Below are 19,750 nucleotides of genomic sequence, written 5' to 3'. Positions count from 1 at the left end.
AGGGAAGGATAGCTCCTTGGATATGCTTTATTTGATGCTTTTTTTTTTTCCCCAGAGCACTGTTTTCCCACATCAAATACCTTTTCTAATTAAAGATGCAAGTTATTATTTAAAAAAAATACATATTTACCTTCTTCCAATCCCACTGGAATGACTACAAGCTATAGCAAGATCCTTATATTGGCTACMAGTGCTTAGGAGCTGTTGCAGCTGATCAATATGAATATGAGTTTCGTGGTGTGGCTGTTAATGCCTTATAATACAGGGGACAGGTCAGTTTATCCTTGGTAAGGACAGACACTTCACAGCTGCAGCTGTAAACTTGTATTCCCCTTTCAGATCTATAACAAAGTAAAAACAGGAGATCAGCTGAAAGTGGAACATGTTGTCAGTGTGCTGGAGAAACAGTATCCTTAYGTGGAGGTCAACAGCGTTCTGGGAATCGATTCTGCCTATGATCAAAACAGAAAGGTAAGAATTCATGACACAGCTTTTTTTTTCCAGTTCTTTTGCTGCAACAGTTTTGRAAATATAATTACATACAATTTCTTGATGCAGTTCTCTTTTCAACCACGTAACTRTTTTGTTACCACATTGGGGGACTTGTAATACTTTACTCTTTATGTCAGCACAAGCTTTGTATATTGTACATAATACATATCATGTAATACATACCTTTTAAAAATCTGTATGTAAATAACCAAGGTAAAAGTTTTGTGACTCATATGTCATGCTTTCATTCTGGAATGCAGACTTCAATAGAGTTTAAAAGTGTTTGCAGAAAAATCAAGATGATGGAATGGTTCATGAAAAAACCAAGAGAGGGTGGGAACACTGTGGAGCTTCTGAATCAGTATTTGAATGATGTGTGAGATGAAGCCATGATTATGAATTCAAAATGTCTTTTCTATGGCAAGACATCCCAACAATTTTCTGCAGATGATTCTTGAAGTGATTTTTAGGGTTGATACTTTTCTGTATGGAGAAAATTAGGAGAGCAAATCACTCTTGAACCAGTTRTAAGTGAGATGAAGCAGATTTTATTTGAAGTTCTCTAAGGGGATGTTGGGGGTTCTTTTTGTTCTAAAACAAATGAAAATACTGTCGCCAATAGCTCTGTAACACACGGGATGCTGCTTACATCTGTAAATGTAAGGAATTCAGTTGGGTTACAGAAAACAGGCTCGTATGCATATGGGTCTTCCAATGTAGGCTAGTGAAGAGAAAAGCATTTTAAGGAAATGAAAATCCATAAAAGTAAAGCAGGCATTTTTGTATGAGAGGAGAGGGCTCAACCACAGCATCTAAGCAGCAGAATCTAGTTAACTTCTAACAGGGTATCTATCAATGACTGTGCATTATGCAGTGGTTACATGAAACAGGGAAATTTGTCTTGACAGAATAGCTCCCTGCCTCACATCTAACTGTTTTCTTAAAGCTTTGAAACACATTCATTAAAAAACCCAAAACAAACTACCCTGTCTTACATTACAGTTATCACTGCTTGCATTGCATTTGCATGCACAGGCACTCATGTTTCCTGTCGTGCATCTTTTGCTACTTCCAGAAAGTGCTCATTGCAATTAAGTTACAAAATGAACATTAAGGAGTGTTTTGCACTTCTGTATTAGGAAGTARCTTCTTTTGCTTTAAAACTCTGAAAGTCAAAGGCATCTTATGCACTGTGTCAAATCAACATTCTCTGTATCTAAYCAAAGCCATAAGGATCTCTTGGCATGTTTAGAACAGACTGGTGGATATTGTACAGCTTGTTGGGAACCTTTGTGGCACAGGGCTGATGTGATAAAGCTGCTTCTTTTCCTGTCTTTAGGCAGCAAGAGCTTACTATGAGCAAACGGGTGTAGGCCCTCTGCCTGTGGTGCTGTTCAATGGAATGCCTTTTCAAAAGGATCAGTTGGATCCTGACGACCTGGAAACTGTGACAATGCACAAAATCCTGGAAACCACMAGCATCTTCCAGCGAGCTGTGTACCTGGTGAGTGCTGAGGTCATCTGTGGCTTGAGAGAAACTGGGTTTGGAAAAACTGACTCACAAATCCCAGCTCCAAATCATACAAGACAACTTTCATCATTGCTTTTTTTTTTTTTTAACTTTTGTAAGGCAGTTTAACAAATWATGCTTCTTTCCTCTTTCCTTCAGGGGGAACTGTCTAATGACCAAGATGTGGTTGAGTATATCATGAACCAGCCTAATGTTGTTCCAAGAATTAACTCAAGAATCCTAAGGTCTGACAGAGAGTACCTAGATCTGACAGGAATGAGTAAGGGATGCTTTTAATTGTGTTAAACCTGAAGAGTGAAAGATTTGCTGTTCCAGTGAAAATCTCTTGTGGCAAAGAATTAACAACAGCCTAAGTGATGTCCCAGCCCTGGTGCAGGGCAGATGTTGTGTCCAACATTAAATGTCTACTGATTTTCAAAATGAGAATTTGTTTTGATTTTATACAGACCTTAAGGGAGTATGACTCATGAAGCTGAGAAATTAGTTATGCTGCAAAAAGCCAAGAACAGTCATATAATGCTTAAAGCAGCAGATTGTTTCTTAGTTCTGACCTTCTTTTGAGCAGGGTTGACAGTCATCTSTGGAATTACTTGAGATTTAGCAAAATGTTCCATTGCTAAATGTCTGAATACCCAGTACAGTGACTGCAGTACAATGACATTACACCTGCCTTTTTTGAGTTGCTTAAAAAATAGTGACACAGTGGATTTTTCAAGGTATATTATAGACATATACTAGTGAGTATATGTAAATAATCTCTAATTGTAAGCAATCAACTAAGTAAGACTTGGACAATTCTTTCAACTGCCTTCTGTCTATCAAATATGCAATRTATATAGTTATTAATGTAACTTGTGAGACAGCAAAATACATTTCTTAGCCTATATATTAGCAGTGAAAATGAGACAGAAGAAGCAGTATCACTAGGAGCAAAATGGGATATGTTCTTGATGTTCTGGTAATAATAGTGATTTTATTTTCATTTTACATGGAATAGTTGCTTTGGCATCTAATACTTGTTCTCTCCCTCAGATAACTATTTTGTGGATGACTTTGCTCGGTTTACCACATTGGATTCTAAAGATAAGACAGCTGCTGTTGCAAACAGCATGACCTACTTAACAAAGAAAGGTAACATCTGCGGTGGATTCTGAATCCAAAGCTTCTTTTATGTGTGTTTCCAAGCATGTATTGCAGTTCTTRGCACACTCACTGAGCCTTGTCAGGCCTGTGGGTAGTGGCATAGTCTGCTAAAGATTTCTTTTTTTTTATGAGACATGACATCTGCATGGAACACGAATGTTTCCCTCTTTAAACCCACTCCAACCTTTTACTGAATAAAGGAGTCCCACCCACATTGCTCTTGCTGTACTGCAGGTGACTCCCAGAAATGCAGCAGTGTAAGCAAGTGACTAGAAAAATATAAAAGGGGTTTAAGCTCTCTGACTCATAATTCAGATTTGCTAAAAGTTACATGGATTCAGAAGCAAATTCCAGCTGTCTGTTATATAAGACATCACCTGACATGGTCAGTGCTGCTTTTATTGCTCCAGTGCATGCACTGCTCTTTGACAATTATTGTCACAGTTGCACATTAGAGTTTTAGGAAATGCATGCCCAGATATAATACAGAGCCTGATCAGTCCTAACTAGACATCATCAGGCATTTCCTGTATCCGTTTTGGTTAGATACCAGAAACAAACTGCTGTCATTTGACCCAATTCCTCTTTTTCCTGCCTCCTGTCCCAAGTTTCTCAGTAGACTGTCCCAAGTTTGCATGGTGCTATCTYCAGCCACTGCCATCTCTGGGCACTGAAATGTTCCCATTGCTCTTTCTGTCTCGTGCTTGCACTTCATTCACATTCAGTCACTTGGATTTGAATMAGTTTCTTGTGTGGAGCATTAATTAAATCCACACCTCGGCATGCTTGTTGGAAAGTGCATTAATTAGCAATTCCATGGTTTGATGATTTTTGGTCACTGCCACTGAAGATATTCAATAAGTGCTATCTGATTACAGTAATGCTGGAGCACATCTATTTTCTGAAGTGAAAGGGAAATGATACATGTTGCTGGCTCAGTATCAATACTGCTAGAGCACTGCCATGCTGGTTTTTAAGAAGGGAAGATAACAGAGAGGCTCACACCAAGTCACAGTGATGACAGTGTTTGTACACATTCAGAATGGTTCCCTCACCCTATGATATGAAAGCAGTAGTATGTGGTATAAGTACTGCTGTGCCATGAAAATCAAAYATCCATCTGTCTGAGGGGAGGAAAAASTCAAAGCTTACTCCAATAAAATTAKCACAAACTTGTTGCTGTTGGATCTGAACTGTAGTGATTCAGTTATGCCCAGTACAGTGCTGCAGCTTCTTGATACACATTGGGATTACCATCACATTATTAATGTGTCTCTCCTTTTCCCTTTCCTTTCTGCTTTTTGTCCAGGAATGTCTTCCAAGGAGATCTATGGTAACTCACGCTTTGGCTTTTCTTATATTGTTCTGGGAGTTTTCTGGTTCCTTWATGACACTGGCTTTAGGACCAGCAGACAGTGAAGGAAGCTGTTGAAATGCATGTTTGCTCCAGCACTTTTGTCTTAAAACAAAACTGATTTTGTAAACTAACAGCTTCAGTACAAAGGAGTGGTACATCTGCTGGATTGCAACCCCATTTGGAATTTGCAAGTTACTGATATGTTTCTTTATAATTTGCAATTGAAAAGGTAGCAAACAAACAAAAATGCTGAAAGAATCCAGCATAGAAAGAGCCATGCATGCTGTCYCACATGGGTTATCTGAATGACCTGATAAAACTAATATACCAATCCTATTAATTTTGTCTTGCTAGGCTTCATAGCTTAGGTTCATCCATGGCTTTCCTATGGTATTTTACTTCTTTTGAAGTCTTTGCATGTGTGTCATAGTTTACCTCCAAATGAGGGAAAAAATGAAGCTTTCCTTCCCTTCACTCTCAAACTTTTTTTTTTTTTTTTTATAATTACAGATGATTCCTTTGTTAGACCKGTTACTTTTTGGATTGTTGGTGATTTTGATAAACCTTCAGGGAGGCAGCTGTTGTATGATGCCATTAAACATCAGGTAGGTAATGTTTTCTACAAGATTGCTGTCACAGTGGTGCTTATACCTAATCTAAATGCTTAAATCAATAATTTTAACCTTGTACTATTATTTATCCAATTTGGAATCCGGTATTCAGGTTAAGAAATGCAAAGCTTTTGCTACAGTATTCATTATGTATTTCTTAAATCTGAAATTTTAAACTTTCCCATTCCCTGTTTTGTTAAACACAGAAATCCAGCAATAACRTCCGAATTAGCATGATTAATAATCCTAGTGAAGACCCCAACAGCCAGAATACCATTGTAGCTAAAGCCATATGGGCAGCTTTGCAGACACAAACCTCAAACAATGCCAAGAACTTCATCACCAAGATGGCAAAAGAAGAAACTGTGAAGGCACTGGAAGCAGGAGCTGACATCTTGGAATTYGCTGTTGGGGTAGGCACATCTGTTGGCATTTGCATGGGGAGGGTGCTCTGCTTGTTCCTCAAATTAGTTTTATAATGTAGCATATTCATATGCAGAAGGTAAAGGTGCAGTGATAGAGAAAAGTAACACTGTTGGGTTTAATTGTTAGGTTTTTTAAAATCTCTGAAGGTCTTGTCTAAATGCAACAATCCATCTAAACAAAGTAAATTCTCATACACATCAAAGCTACGTCTCTTAGAAAAGTCAAAAGGGACAGGGGTGCAGGGATCTATTTAAGTGAGTCAGTTGTTTCTGACAGGTGGTTAAGAGAATAATTTTTTTTAAAAAGCTGAGAAAAAAAAATACAAGTTTATTTCCTCAAAGTAGATTTTTAAAAGTTAGGTGGGAAGAATGGAACTGGTTTAAGTAGCTGTGACCCTTCACAGCAGACGTTGGGATAGTGTTTGAAGGTGACAAACAAGAATTAAGACCACAAAGAAAAGGGGGCCATGGATCAGTTTTAGCAAAATATGAAGATTTTCTTGAATGGAAACAAAAAAGTGTGTTTTAAAAAGTATGCAGAGGTCCAGTTTTCTTCCTATTTCAATGTCAAGTATTCTTTTCTTTTAGGGTATGGATACCAATATTTTCAAGGAAGCCTTTGAATCTCCCAAGGTGGATTTTRTTCTGTCCCATGCTGTGTATTGCAGAGATGTTCTGAAGCTGAAGAAGGGGCAGAGGGCTGTGATCAGCAATGGACGGGTGAGATGATCAGACAGTAAAAGAGATATTCCACATGTGAGAAGGAAGCAGATCTTGAGCAGCAGAGTCTGGGGATCAGATACAGGAATATCAACCTTTTTTAGGTCTCAGCAGGCTTTAGARCTGCTGCCAGTTGGATTTATTCACACCTGTGTGACCTTTTCTTTTTACTGGGTACAGAGGTGTTGGCATTTGGTACATTTGGTTTGGCATTCAGGTCTCTCAATAACAAAGTTGCTTTCATGCTGGCAGTGAATTGAGTCCYGGGGCAGAAGGGGATGATAAATTTGCAAGATTTGCTGCTTGCATGCTGCCCTGACCAAGGTGCCTTTGTCTCTTCTACCAGCTGTTTTTGTTAGAGTTTATCTGAGATCAGGTAAATGATGTTACAATAGTATTTCACTGCAAATAGTGAAACCCAGCTTTGTGCAGCACTGGGTTTTTTTTATTATCTGCTTCTTGTTAGGAAAAAATCCATGCAGCTCCCAGGGGTTGCTATGTATTTCAATAGGTTAAAAATCTCCAGTGATGAGTTGTGGTATTCTATTCTCATTAGCAAAATAGCCAGAGTTGTCTGGGGAACTTCTAGGCTGCTGAAGGCTAGAGGAGGGAGATTTGCTGCCTTACTAGAATTGCCTGGTATTCTATTGCCCCTTCCAGGTGTAGTACTTCATGTAATTTCATGTGCATGACCAGTATTTTTTGCCTTAGTCTGGGGCTCCTGACTCCAAACAGCCAGATTTACCTGTTAAACTCTCCTGTTTTTATTGACATTAATACCAGCCTCAATGGTTGGCTCCCACTGAAACTGGGCTGCTGGAGTGGTTATTTAACATATCCTTGAATTGTGTTTCAGTGTTGCCTTTACCTAATAATGCTGATTCTGGGTTGGTTTTTTTTTGGATAGATTATTGGCCCATTAGAGGATGGAGAGATGTTCAATCAGGATGATTTTCATCTCCTTGAAAATATCATACTAAAGACATCRGGACAGAAAATCAAATCTCAGATTCAGCAGCTGGGATTCGAAGAAGATCTGTGAGTAAACATTGGGAGGCTTACAGAGAAGTGCTGGKACTGTGACAGCATGACTTGCTGAATCTGATTTACATTTCATTAAAGTGCTGCTTGGCTTATCAACATAAAATTATTTTAGTGGTATATTTCCCTGTCAGTACTGTGGGAATCCTGTAAACTGCTTTTAACTTCAGAGGGAAACACTAGAAAAAGAGCCAGAGATCAGGAAAGGGAAATCACAGTTCTAGACAGTTATTGCACAAAGCACAGAGGTGARCTAATCCAAARGAAGTCTTGTTGAAGTTYAGAAGARCAGGAGTCCCCCGTGGGTGTGTTTGTATGCTGGAGCACACAGCTGTGGAGATGGTTTCTACCATGACATTTTTCTGAGATGCTGCTTGACTGTGAAGGGTGGCCAAGTAAGTTAAATATGAGGTTTGTTCTGCAGAAATGTTGTGTGATTCTGGATCTCAGCAGAACAGGTTTTAATAGTGTTCCAAGCACTTCTGCATACATTGGGTGTTGGGGTGGAGGAAAAGGGCATAGTTTGAACATAGGCTAGTTTTGGACAAAGTATTGGGTTTGGAGTTTCTTTTTGTTTGTTTGAATGCTGCTAAGGTTTTTCAAAAACTTTTGAAAATTACCTTCTGCGTTGGGAAGCACTGTAGAACTCAGTGGAATTTACCAAGCTTGTGAGATTGGTATGAACAATTTMAACAGCTGTCACTATTAACCTCTGAGACAGTTATTTCAGGAAAAGCTGTGGGTTACAGTTTTGCTTTTTTGCAAAGGTATGATGTACAAATCAATTTTCATTGAGGTTTTACACCTTTAAGAKTGAATATATTCTTAAAATACTAGACTGAAAATTTATGGGAATAATGAAAAGGAAGGAGTTGTCAAAAGTAATTATCTTTTATGATAGGACCTGTCTCAAAAGTTTCTCCACTTACAGTATTGCTTCCTATTGCTCAGAGCTGCAKTGTAAAATGGGAAGAGCATTGAAACAAAGGTTTGATCTGAATGGCTCTCAGGTGTGAGAGGTTGGTGAAGTTCAGGAATGCAGTGCCTGCAACGTGGTTGACCCCTAAAATGCAGCTGTTCTGTATTTGTACAGCTAAATTCTTTGGTACACTCAGTAATAAGGCTACAATCTGTTTAAATCAACAGGTGGATTAACCCTTAAATATGTTTAATTCTTCAGAGCCTGTGTGGAGAGGTACTAGAAGTGTTTGTGTGTCTGGATTCTGTTTGCCTTCTCTTTTGCTGGCAGAAATGTACTAAGTACAGGCACTTTTTGGATATCTGCAAACCTTTTTCTTTTCCTTCTTCTCAGGGCAAGTGACTTGGTAATGAAAGTGGATGCTCTTCTTTCTGCTCAGCCAAAAGGAGAGGCAAGGATTGAGTATCATTTCTTTGAAGAACGATACAGGTATAGAATTGCTGAGCATTACCTTTTTCTGTGTCTTTCCCATTGTTTTGTGTTGCATTTAATGAAAAAAAAAAATCTGTAAGTAGCAATAGGAAAGTCCCCAACAGTTTTCAGGAAGATTCCAGTAATTAATGAGGTCTCTCTACCTACCTCTATAAACATACGTGTATATGCCTATTTGTTTCTCTGTTTAGTTTCAGAAGGTGCACAGCCTTTTGGAAGTAATTCAGTGGGTTATAATGCATTTCAAGTGTTTATCCATATGTTTGGTACTTTAAAACTGTATTTTCTTCTGTTTAGTGCAGTTAAACTGAGACCAAAAGAGGGTGAGACATACTTTGATGTTGTGGCTATTGTTGATCCCGTGACCAGAGATGCTCAAAGACTCGCTCCATTACTTTTGGTACGTAGGCAGGGTTGTCAGCAACCTCAAAAAGTTCTCTCAATTCCATCATTTTGGAATATTTGTCTTCCTCTTTCACTGTGGGGTGACCAGTGGCCTTCCAACAGTGTGTCTGAGTTTCACAATACATCTATCAGGGGAAATAGTGATTAGGCTGCACTACACACTGACAAGATCACACTCAGGTATTGTGCAGAGAGCTTTTGTTTCACTATTCTAACAGCTTAGTTTGCAGTGACTGTTCTTGAGTATAAAAGTCTCAGCATGCCAGAAAGAATGCCTGCAATATGAGGAGCAGGTTCTTAAAACCACCAATTAAAAGGGGGTGTGGTAAAGCAAATCACGAGGAGGGATGATTGGGAATGAGCAGGTTAAAACACTGCTCAGCTCTTCTTGTTAGCATTTTAAGGGATGTCTTTTTCTCATTGCTTTAGGTTTTGAACCAACTGATAAATATGAACCTGAGAGTGTTTATGAACTGCCAGTCTAAACTTTCTGACATGCCACTGAAAAGGTAAGCAATTCCATGATAGGGGAGAAGGGGTGGGAGAGAGAGAGAGAGAGAGAGACAGAGAGAGAAACCTGTTGGAATGTGCAAGCACAAAAGCATGGTCAAATGTCCTGTAGGAAGACTCAATAACTGCTTTGAGCTCCTTTCTATAATAGCATCATTTCCCACAGAAAATCATGTGGTAAGAGAAGCATGTGGTAATTCTGCTGTTTTACATGTTAAATGCTTTTTATTTTTTTTTGTGTATATATATAAAATTAAATAACTTACTAATCTTAATGACTGAGTCTTGCACAGTCTTGTTTGGTACTTCAAGACAGAAATTCTGACCTATTCTAAGGTTAACCCAACCTGTGTTGCTTTGAACAAAGCCTTGGAGACACTGAGGGTTAGGGAGAGTTGATGCCACCTGCAAATTGAATGAGAATGAAATATTAGCAAAGTTTGGCAGATAYATATTCTAACATTTTTCTTTCTGAAATTTCAGCTTTTATCGCTATGTTTTGGAGCCAGAGATTTCCTTCACAGCAGAGAATAACTTTGCTCCAGGACCAATTGCCAAGTTTTTAGATATGCCTCAGTCTCCTCTGTTCACTCTGAACCTAAATACTCCTGAGAGCTGGATGGTGGAGTCTGTTAGAACCCCGTATGACCTTGACAATATTTACTTGGAGGAGGTAAGAGAAATCATCATGTTCTACTACTGCTTTTAAATGGTGGTGGTTTTCCATGGCATGGTTTTTTATGGGAAAGAAATGCAGAATTGTAAAATGCCAATAACCATAGAGCTGTGGATATTACTGCACTTGCAGACYTCTCAATATTTTCTAGGAGGGGAAGCATCAGCTCCCTGACAGCAAGACTGCTGTTCTCAATTACTCATGGATGCCTCAACAAGAGGTTCAGAAATACCAAAAGCTTGGAGCAGATCCTTTCCCTTGCTCCTAGAAGCCACCAAGGTGGTTTTAGCTACCTGTTTATCTTCAGAGTTTTTGTTACTGGCAAACCCTCCWGTGGACAAAAGGATATGCAGTGTCAATCACTCAGGATTTCTGTAGGTTCAGGAGCTGCTTGAACAGCCCTTGAGTCAGACTGTTGGGCTGTGGATCTGGGCAGTGCTGCCYCAYACACAAARGGATAAAAATGGAAAAAYMCATCTGYAGGATRTGTAATGAGACTGTCACAGCTTSTRCAAACAGGGCTCTGCAAAAGTCACRGTCTTTASAGCCTGGTTGTCATTACAAATGTGGGTTCCCTTCTCACTGATCACTACATTATTATCCTTCTCTTCCTTCTGCATCTCTCTGATATTATTTGGGAATGTGATATGGTATTGTGGTATATCTGGTATTGCTAATTCTATACCAGTTATTCAGAAATCTAGGAAATTGAATGTATGTTTTATGGTTTGGGTCTTGGTTTAGGAGTTTTTTTGCTTTTTGTCTCTTAACCTAACTGTAAAMCCATAAATGAACCACTGATATTACATTTCAAGCCTCTGATCCCCATTCTCAACCCTTAGATTAACTGAAAACCTGAGAGAGAGGGGATTTAAATGCTTCAGTCATTCAAAGTACATTCCTGAGCTTCCAAATAAACAGCAGCTTTACTTTTGCAGGTGCACCATTTCCAGTTCCCCAAGTGCAGCCTGTTGGTGCTGCAGCAATTAAACTGTCATTTTGGATGKGCAGTGAGAGGAGATGCTTTGTGGGATTAGACTAACATTCTGCTTATGTACTGTCCTCAGGCTACATCTGAATTTGGCCTGGTAGGGACCCAAGTTTTTTGGGGTTGTRGGTTTGGTTTTTGGTTTTTTTTTTATTTTTTCTTTTCTTGGCACTTGTTTGGTGTTAAAAAAAAAGGAATGGGTGTTTCTTGACAGTACCTTAGCGCACTGTAAGAATAATGCAGACCAAAACAAAACATTTATTTCAGATGGCTAATATTAGGTGAGACCAGCTTTAAACAGATTTACAGTCAGAATTCTGGATCCCWTCATACAGTTTTTATGAGATACCAGACTACATTTTCCAGTAAATGTTAAAAAAWAAAGTGGAATAGAGCAACAATCCTTCCCTTTTCTTAGCCTAGCATATGTTGAGGTGCAAATTCTTTTGGTCTYGGCCACTCCTAATAGTATTTGTGTAAGCTTTGTCACTTGAAGAAGCTGACTCTTTCAGGCTTTCTAGGTATTTATCTAATAATAAAATGACTCTGGTAAAATTGGTTTTTAATTACTCTGGCTATTCTAGAGAGTAAGTGAATGAGTAAAAGTTGGCAGTTCAGTGCTGCAGTCAGCAGTCTGTGCTCCTTGCAGGTGGACAGCGTTGTAGCTGCAGAGTATGAGCTGGAGTACCTGCTGCTGGAAGGACACTGCTATGACATTACAACTGGGCAGCCACCCCGGGGCCTCCAGTTCACACTGGGGACCTCAGCCAGCCCTGTCATCGTGGATACCATYGTCATGGCCAACCTGGTAAGTGTTCTGCTGAAACTGCCAGCAGCTAGCTGCTGTTCAGCCAGTACATCCTCTCCCATTAACCACTGAGTATTTTCTAGCTCAGAAATACATTAATGTGGTTAAAATACAGCTATGTGGCTCTGGGAATGGTTTTTGGTTTTTATAATTGCTAACTTCATTAAGTGTATTACATTTATTTAAATGAATTAAAATAAAACCAAGGAAAAAATATTCACTGGCGCTAAATATTTGTTTTAGAATTCTTACTCATTTTCAATTGGTCTGTGCCTTTTCTTAGCCAGAGTATGTCCTAGAATGATGTGGTGTTTTTTACTGCAGAAAGAAGGATGTCCCTTATTTTACATGTGATCCCAGTGTGTGTTGGGCAGTAAAGCTGAATGGCTCAGAGGTGTCCTTTTTCTAAGTAGCTGTACCAAAGTGTGTGTACCACAKGATATGGTGCTGTAGCTGGGAGTCCTTTTCTTCAGCTCAGACTCTGTGCTGTGTCTGGGCATGAAGGGAACATGCCCTGTGCTTTTTCAAAAATATTTTAAAATTTTCTTTTTAAARCAGACTGGCTCACATAGCAACTGCAAACATTTGGGGCCACAGTGCAAAACTGGATGGGACACTAAAGCAGATGCATCTATTTTCTATAGGTGTAATAATCTAAATCAGGAGAAAATAATCACATCTGGAATCTGAAGCTTTGACAAGAACACAGTATTTGAATTTCACCTTGTAATTTTTAAGTTCTGTAGAAGAGATACCTTGTAACATATAAATTATGTTGCTGCTTCCTGCTGTAGATGAAATGCCAGTCTGTAGAGTTTCAGAATTCCTTTTGATTTTGTTGTGTGGTTACAAATTAGTGTTTTGTAATTGCCTGGTTYCTTCATGAAAGCAACCTTTTGCAGGAAAAGACTTTGGGTTTGTACTGTTCCCATCAGAACAATGAAGATTTTCTGTCATCTGACAAATTATGCTTGACCTTTTCAAGCTTTTCTCTCTTAGGGAAAACCTGCAGTTTTGAATGGAATAATTTCTGGGGCTTTTCTCCTGTTCTCTGGGTTTAAAGCCTTAAGGTTATAKTAATCAACTGGCTTGCAAATAATCTTTTAGATAGAGAAAAAACATAACTTAAAAATGYTTTTCTGTATTTGCATTTTCTGGGAACTGCCAAATATTCTTTTTACTTTACAGGGCTACTTCCAGTTAAAAGCCAATCCTGGTGCATGGACTCTAAGACTGAGAAAAGGCAGATCTGAAGATATTTACAGGATCTACAGGTAGGAGAGGATAAGAAATACTTGAGCCTTTTTCTTGTAAAACTTCTGAAGTAGGTAGGCACTGTAAAATGTAAATCTAATGGTTCCCTTGCCAAAGTGGGGTGACCTGAACAGCAAATTAAACAGCAAATTGCATTTCATACAGAACATAAGTTATGCAAGGTGAAATTAATTAATTTGAAACCCCCCTAAATGTTTTCACATAGATGTATTTGTTGTCACATCTCAAACTGTTTTGCAGTTCTGAGGCTTACTACATGTATAAAAATGAGCAGARCAAATAAAGAATTTATTTCTGCCTTGCAGTAAATTCACTATCTTGCTCTGTTTTCAGCCACGATGGCACAGACTCTCCGCCTGAAGCTAGTGAGGTTATTGTTGTTCTCAATAACTTCAAGAGCAAAATCATCAAAGTCAAGGTGAGTTTAAAAACTAGAGGTGTTGGTTTCTCTGAAAGTTTTTCTTTGCCAGTCTCCATCATCAAGGTCTTAGGGAAGCATTTTAACCCCCCAGACTAACGTGCCTTTGGTGTCTGAAACCTCCTTTGGAATCTGTTTGGAAAAAATCAGTTCATTTCTGAGCTGTTTTCCCAGGCAGCTTAGGTTACCTGTGAGCTCCTGGGATGTAATTCAAGTAGGTAAAAGCAGAGCCAGTGTCAGGATAACTCTCCACAGCTGTTTGYCCAATATGTGGTTCTACTCACTAAAGCCATGTTATGCTTTACAGGTTCAGAAAAAATTTGATATGATGAATGAAGATCTACTAAGTGATGGCACCAGTGAGAATGAATCTGGATTTTGGGAATCTCTCAAATGGTAAAATTAACTCGGTGATAACCTGCAAGTGTCTTGAAACTGGGAAACTATTTGGTGCTACCATTATGTCTGTGAGGTTCCACTGTGAGCTGTCTGTGGAACCTGATAAGCTTGCTTGAATTTAGGGCTGTCATTCGTCAGATTCCTCTCTTCCTAGAGATCTGGGCTCCTGCTTTGCACCTGCATTTACCTTCCCTTCCCCTCCTTGCTCCTCAGGAGCCTGAAAACACTGTTCCTTCCCAGGAGCTGCACTTCAGCCAGTACTCTCTGTGTCAAAAGGTGCTCATCTGTCAACTCTTGAGCCTTCCCTGTCTGTGTGCACAGCACTCTGCCCTGCTCAGGAGGGAGTGACACCAAAAGCCCACAGACCAACTGTATTAAACCAAAGCTGTGGCCCTTTTCTATATTTGCAGCCTTTCCTATAAAGCTGGCCCTCCCTTTCCTATAAAGCTGTCCTCCATATAACCATATTTTTCCTTTCAGGGGATTCACAGGAGGACAAAAGAATGAAGATGTGAAGCAAGATAAAGATGATGTGCTGAATATATTTTCTGTAGCTTCAGGACACCTGTATGAGAGATTCCTACGGTTAGTTGAGAATTTATAACCCCAGTGTGCCAATGGTAGTGTCCTGCTCTGCAAGAGTATAAAAAAATACTTGCAATAGTATAAAAAACCCACTTTTTCAATGCTTCAGAAGCCCACTAGAAACTGCATCTACTGTGTCAGAGGAGCTTTTGTSTGCATAGCATTCATGAGTTAAAAATAGACTTAGTTTAATAGATGGTACATTGCTGTCCTGAATTTTCTCACTACGATATAATCAATGTATTGTTAAGAAGTTACAGAATAAGCTAGAGTTGCTTTGGAAAAGAATTTGAACTTCTTTTGTTCTCAAARGATTGTGAAAGCCAGCAGGTTGTCTATTCTCTGCCTAGTTAAAATATATAGATGTTTGGGATTTAGCAATTTTTTAGATAAAATTAAGCAATAGGCTGAAGCTGCCCACTTTTTCTTTATGTGTAAACTTCAGTTACCTGACACATAACTGCAAATAATTTAATCATGTAAGCCAGCAATCTGTAATCTGTTACACAGCTCATCTTCAGTGGGTGGCACTTGATCCTATAACTGCTGTATTTTTTTTTTTTGTTGTTTTGATAGCATAATGATGTTGTCTGTGCTGAAACATACCAAGACTCCTTTAAAGTTTTGGTTTCTGAAGAACTACTTATCACCTACATTCAAGGTTTGTTACTAATTAGGAATTTATTTGGTGATAGGGGCAAGATGCCACAAGCTGCTTCCCTCTCCCTTCCCAATGTTCTACCACCATCTTTTGGCTAAAGCTMCAATTGGAGAAAGCCTCACAGATGAGAATGTCAGCTGATGGGACACTGGGCCAAGTTGTTCTAGTAAAAAAATTCTCCCAATGCTCTTCTCTCATTTTATATGCTCCCACTTACACCCCTGAATAATTCTCCCATCTGTGAGTTTTTATGATTGGAGTAATGCATTTTTTAAAACTGATCTGTGGATCACTATAAAATGGCTCATAAGGAATTGTGTGCACARAAATGCTGAAATATTTACTTGTCTCAGGATAGTTGGAATTGATTGTTGAGTTGGAATTTATATTGGTTGTTCAGCTTGGGGCTCAGTCTTTTGTGTGAATTAACAATGAAACGAATTTTCTTAGTGGTATTTCATTTTCTGATGTGTTCTGTGCCTTAGACTGAAGTCTGTCTCTTGTAATGTGCTTTTCTTTTTCCTGCAGAGGAACAAAGAACTGAGATAAGCTGCTTTTTTCCCCTCCCTCTGCAGGAGTTCATCCCATACATGGCCAAGAAGTACAATTTCCAGTATGAGCTCGTYCAGTATAAATGGCCACGCTGGCTGCACCAACAAACAGAGAAACAGCGCATCATCTGGGGTTACAAGATCCTCTTTCTGGATGTGCTCTTCCCATTAGCTGTTGATAAAATCCTCTTTGTGGATGCTGATCAGGTAACACAGAAGCTGAAGTTACTTGATCTTTACTTTTTTTCTTCCTTTTTTTTTTTGGTAATAAATTCTTGAGTACAGTTTCTGAATTGTTGGAWGGGTTGCAAGTTTGAGCCGTTCATAGGCATGACTGGAGGTTGATTCTGTAATTATTGCATGCTTCAGTGAGGGCTGGGTTTTGTGCCTGTTTCCACAAGATTGGTTTTGTTGGCCTGTTGGTTGTTGGCCTTACTGTTATCTGGTTCCTCATCCACTYGCTGTGATTCCAGCTAGTTTGCCAAACAGATTCTCATTTCACCCTTCCATTTTTCCAGTTCAGTCTGTTCTCCCTGCAGATCACTTACCACAGACAGTATTTTCCTAAGTCACCAACCATCCTGCCCTCCCAGGCCCCTGCTTTTAATTTGGCCACATCTGAGTGGGTTTCAGGGGAGGAGATGGCAAATCCTTTGTGCATGAGGCTGTGTCCTGCTGCAAGGCAAACAGGACTGGAAGGATTTGTGTGTGCTCACTCCTGAATGGGTGGGAAAGGCAGGAAACTTGCACAGTGAGAGCTGCCAAAAGTGCTCTCTCAAAAATACATGGGAGACTGAGAAGCACAGATTGTCAACAAGGGAAGGAAAAACTGCCTTGGGGGGTTTGGCAAATGTACAATGTGATCCATGCCAGGTAAAACTTACGCTGAAGTATCAGTTAGGATTTATCAGTTAGGATAGATCAGTTATCAGGATAGATCAGTTATCAGTTAGGATAGATTTCCTGTTGGCATTTTAGACACTTTGTTTCTCTGTTAGGGTTATTAAGGATTTTTATAGTGAGGGCTATTAAGGTATTTTTTTTTCCATCAGAGTGATGCTTTAAAGTAGTGCTGCTGCCACATCTGTGTCAAAAAGACATTAAACCCTTTCATCCCTGAAGGGTCTGCAAGCTCTGCAGAATGGATACCTAGAATCCCAGTAGATTTCATGTATAGTGATTTTTAAGAAACAGTTTTGCACTCCAGCTGTTAAACCAGCCCCTATCAGCCTGTTTCAAGGCTCTATTTTATTTGCTCCAGTGCTATGGGTAGGGGAGACTACACCTTTTGTGCTGTGTTTTTGTACCACATACACACAATGGAAAAGATTGCCACCTAAATTAGGCAATTGTTCCTTTAGCTGTTTGCTCAATTTGCATTAAATCCTGTACAGTATTCCCAAATAACCCATGGCAGCCTCCCAGAAATCAAAATAAAATGTCCTTTCCCTTCAGATTGTACGCACAGACCTGAAAGAACTGAGAGATTTCAATCTGGATGGTGCTCCTTATGGATACACTCCATTCTGTGACAGTCGAAGAGAAATGGATGGCTACAGGTTCTGGAAATCAGGATACTGGGCAAGTCATTTAGCTGGAAGGAAATACCACATCAGGTATTGAAGAATTCTTTCTTTCTTTTTTTTTTTTTTTTTTTTTTTTTTTGTTCAAAATAGAGGGGTAAAATTTTTGCTGCTGCTTAGACTTAGCAGAAAAGTAGCTGAGGTACACAGCACTGCATGAAGCACTTTTTGCTTACTGTTGCTACTTTAGGGTTCCATGGCCTATGGTCCCTTGGAAGCTCTAGGGAMACTGAAGTTCTTTCAGTATGCTACAACTTTTACAGATGAAGAACTGAAGTGTTAACYAGCAGCCATCTTCCTTTGTTAATAACAAATGTTGGAATCAGGGACTGCATGACAGCAAAGCTAAGACAGATTTGTTGAGAACTCTTTTTTTGCACATGCCATGACCTTGTTAGAGCTGCTTTTCCTGCCAGTGTGAGATTGTTTCAGTGTGTTGTGTCTCAGGGGTCTGCTGGGGCTGCAGTGAGTTACCCACCAGTGAAATGTCATCACTAATTGCATCATCTCCATGCAGTGCTCTGTATGTTGTGGATCTGAAGAAGTTCAGAAAGATAGCAGCTGGAGATCGACTCAGAGGACAGTACCAGGGCCTTAGTCAGGATCCAAACAGTCTGTCCAACCTTGATCAGGTGTGTTTGGTTGTGTTTGTTTTGTTTTACTGGGCTGTGGTGTCAGGTTGGGATCTGTCTGAGCTTCCATCCCAGCCAGATGCTGGTGGCACTCCTGCTCTCAAATGGGACAGGGGTTGATAGCATCAAATGTAACTGGTGGGTGGAAACAGCACCTTCTCCTTCAATGAAGGCCATCAGATTTTCCAGTATACCCCAAGTCAAATACCCAACACAGCTGGGTACTTGTTTTTTGAACTGCCCTGCTCTGAGTGCATTATTGTGCACTGATCAGCAACCTGGAAATGAGCCTTTTACTGTGGTGGGTGGAAGAAATAACACCTTTGTCTAATCAGCCAACACTAGTCTTCCAAACTGGTCCATTACAGGTTTGATACTGGATTCATTTTACTGCTTTAATAAAAAAATACTGCTAAAAATTACTGCTAAATAAAAAAAAATTACACGAAGTCAGATCAACAGTTGCAGTATGCAGGGTTTTTTCCAAAGGACTTTGTTTGAAATGGGATGAAATGTTAGTTCATCACTTTATRTTTGCATTGGGAAAAAAAGAAAAGTCTACAAAAGTTGACCTTCTCCATACTGTTGGTTTGGGAGGGGGGTTGCTCCTCTCATCCTGCACTCTGTGAAACAGCTGCTGACTCTTGTTCTGCACAACAGGATTTGCCAAACAACATGATCCACCAGGTGCCAATTAAGTCTCTGCCACAGGAGTGGCTGTGGTGTGAAACGTGGTGTGAYGATTCCTCGAAGAAGAGAGCAAAAACCATTGATCTGGTGAGTGCAGGGTGACCCCCTCCTCCTACATCACACTAAAATCCAGCCCCAGTGTTAGAGGCACTGCCCTACCTCAGCTTTATCAGTGYCTGCACATTTTCAGCACCTGAGTTTTTACCATTAGCTTTTCTGTTTCTCTTACCTGGAGCAGAATAAATTTGGAAATACAAATTTGGAAAGAGACTTTGCATTGTTCTCTAGCTGAAGTACAGGCAGGTATTGTTCACCACCAGCTGATGAATCCCTGCAGAGTGCAGAAACCTCCTGTTAGMCTGTCTGTTCTGTTTGCAGTGTAACAACCCCATGACCAAAGAGCCCAAGCTGCAGGCAGCCATGAGGATAGTTCCAGAATGGCAGGACTATGACCAAGAAATCAAACTGCTCCAGAGTCATTTCCAGAAGGAAAAAGAAATGGGAACACCAGCTAAGATGCCAGGACAACACACACACGGTAATTGTTYCTGTGCTTCTGTGATTTTTCTCTGTGCCTGTTGGTCTGGTGTTGTGTCCTCCCTCACTTTGAGCTTGTGGCATGCACTAGGCTGAATGGGGGCCTGGTGAATAATCAGGGAGTGTAATGGGACAGAAGGACCTTGCTGAGGGAGGCTGGTRTAATTTCACCTCATTCCGAAAGTCAGAGAACAGACTTATTCCAGCTCTGTAAAAGACCTTCACTGTTCTTGCAATTTTATGAGCTTGGCTGTATCTCAACCCTTAAAGAAGTGTTACTGCACACTGGGGCTGAGAATTG

The 19,750-nt window shown here is 39.7% G+C and overlaps 1 protein-coding gene across 1 annotated transcript in view; it reads left to right on the top strand.

The window, feature by feature from the left end:
- Positions 1 to 19,750, top strand: part of UGGT1 (UDP-glucose glycoprotein glucosyltransferase 1) — a 34,564-nt gene that overhangs the window by 13,603 nt on the left and 1,211 nt on the right. Inside the window, exons 16-39 of the mRNA XM_057378154.1 lie at positions 340 to 471; positions 1,832 to 1,996; positions 2,162 to 2,282; positions 3,056 to 3,154; positions 4,476 to 4,499; positions 5,034 to 5,128; positions 5,341 to 5,547; positions 6,148 to 6,279; positions 7,187 to 7,317; positions 8,633 to 8,728; positions 9,029 to 9,131; positions 9,566 to 9,645; positions 10,130 to 10,319; positions 11,960 to 12,118; positions 13,307 to 13,392; positions 13,727 to 13,811; positions 14,119 to 14,207; positions 14,691 to 14,795; positions 15,372 to 15,456; positions 16,032 to 16,214; positions 17,463 to 17,623; positions 18,108 to 18,222; positions 18,883 to 18,999; positions 19,291 to 19,450. Coding sequence (XP_057234137.1) covers positions 340 to 471; positions 1,832 to 1,996; positions 2,162 to 2,282; positions 3,056 to 3,154; positions 4,476 to 4,499; positions 5,034 to 5,128; positions 5,341 to 5,547; positions 6,148 to 6,279; positions 7,187 to 7,317; positions 8,633 to 8,728; positions 9,029 to 9,131; positions 9,566 to 9,645; positions 10,130 to 10,319; positions 11,960 to 12,118; positions 13,307 to 13,392; positions 13,727 to 13,811; positions 14,119 to 14,207; positions 14,691 to 14,795; positions 15,372 to 15,456; positions 16,032 to 16,214; positions 17,463 to 17,623; positions 18,108 to 18,222; positions 18,883 to 18,999; positions 19,291 to 19,450 — 2,920 coding nt within the window. The remainder of the gene's footprint in view (positions 1 to 339; positions 472 to 1,831; positions 1,997 to 2,161; positions 2,283 to 3,055; positions 3,155 to 4,475; positions 4,500 to 5,033; positions 5,129 to 5,340; positions 5,548 to 6,147; positions 6,280 to 7,186; positions 7,318 to 8,632; positions 8,729 to 9,028; positions 9,132 to 9,565; positions 9,646 to 10,129; positions 10,320 to 11,959; positions 12,119 to 13,306; positions 13,393 to 13,726; positions 13,812 to 14,118; positions 14,208 to 14,690; positions 14,796 to 15,371; positions 15,457 to 16,031; positions 16,215 to 17,462; positions 17,624 to 18,107; positions 18,223 to 18,882; positions 19,000 to 19,290; positions 19,451 to 19,750) is intronic.

Source organism: Malurus melanocephalus, unplaced genomic scaffold, assembly GCF_030028575.1.
Source record: "Malurus melanocephalus ecotype Western Australia unplaced genomic scaffold, MMel_1.1 scaffold_343, whole genome shotgun sequence".
Taxonomy (NCBI): Eukaryota; Metazoa; Chordata; class Aves; order Passeriformes; family Maluridae; genus Malurus; species Malurus melanocephalus.
This window is presented reverse-complemented; position numbering and strand designations above follow the sequence as displayed.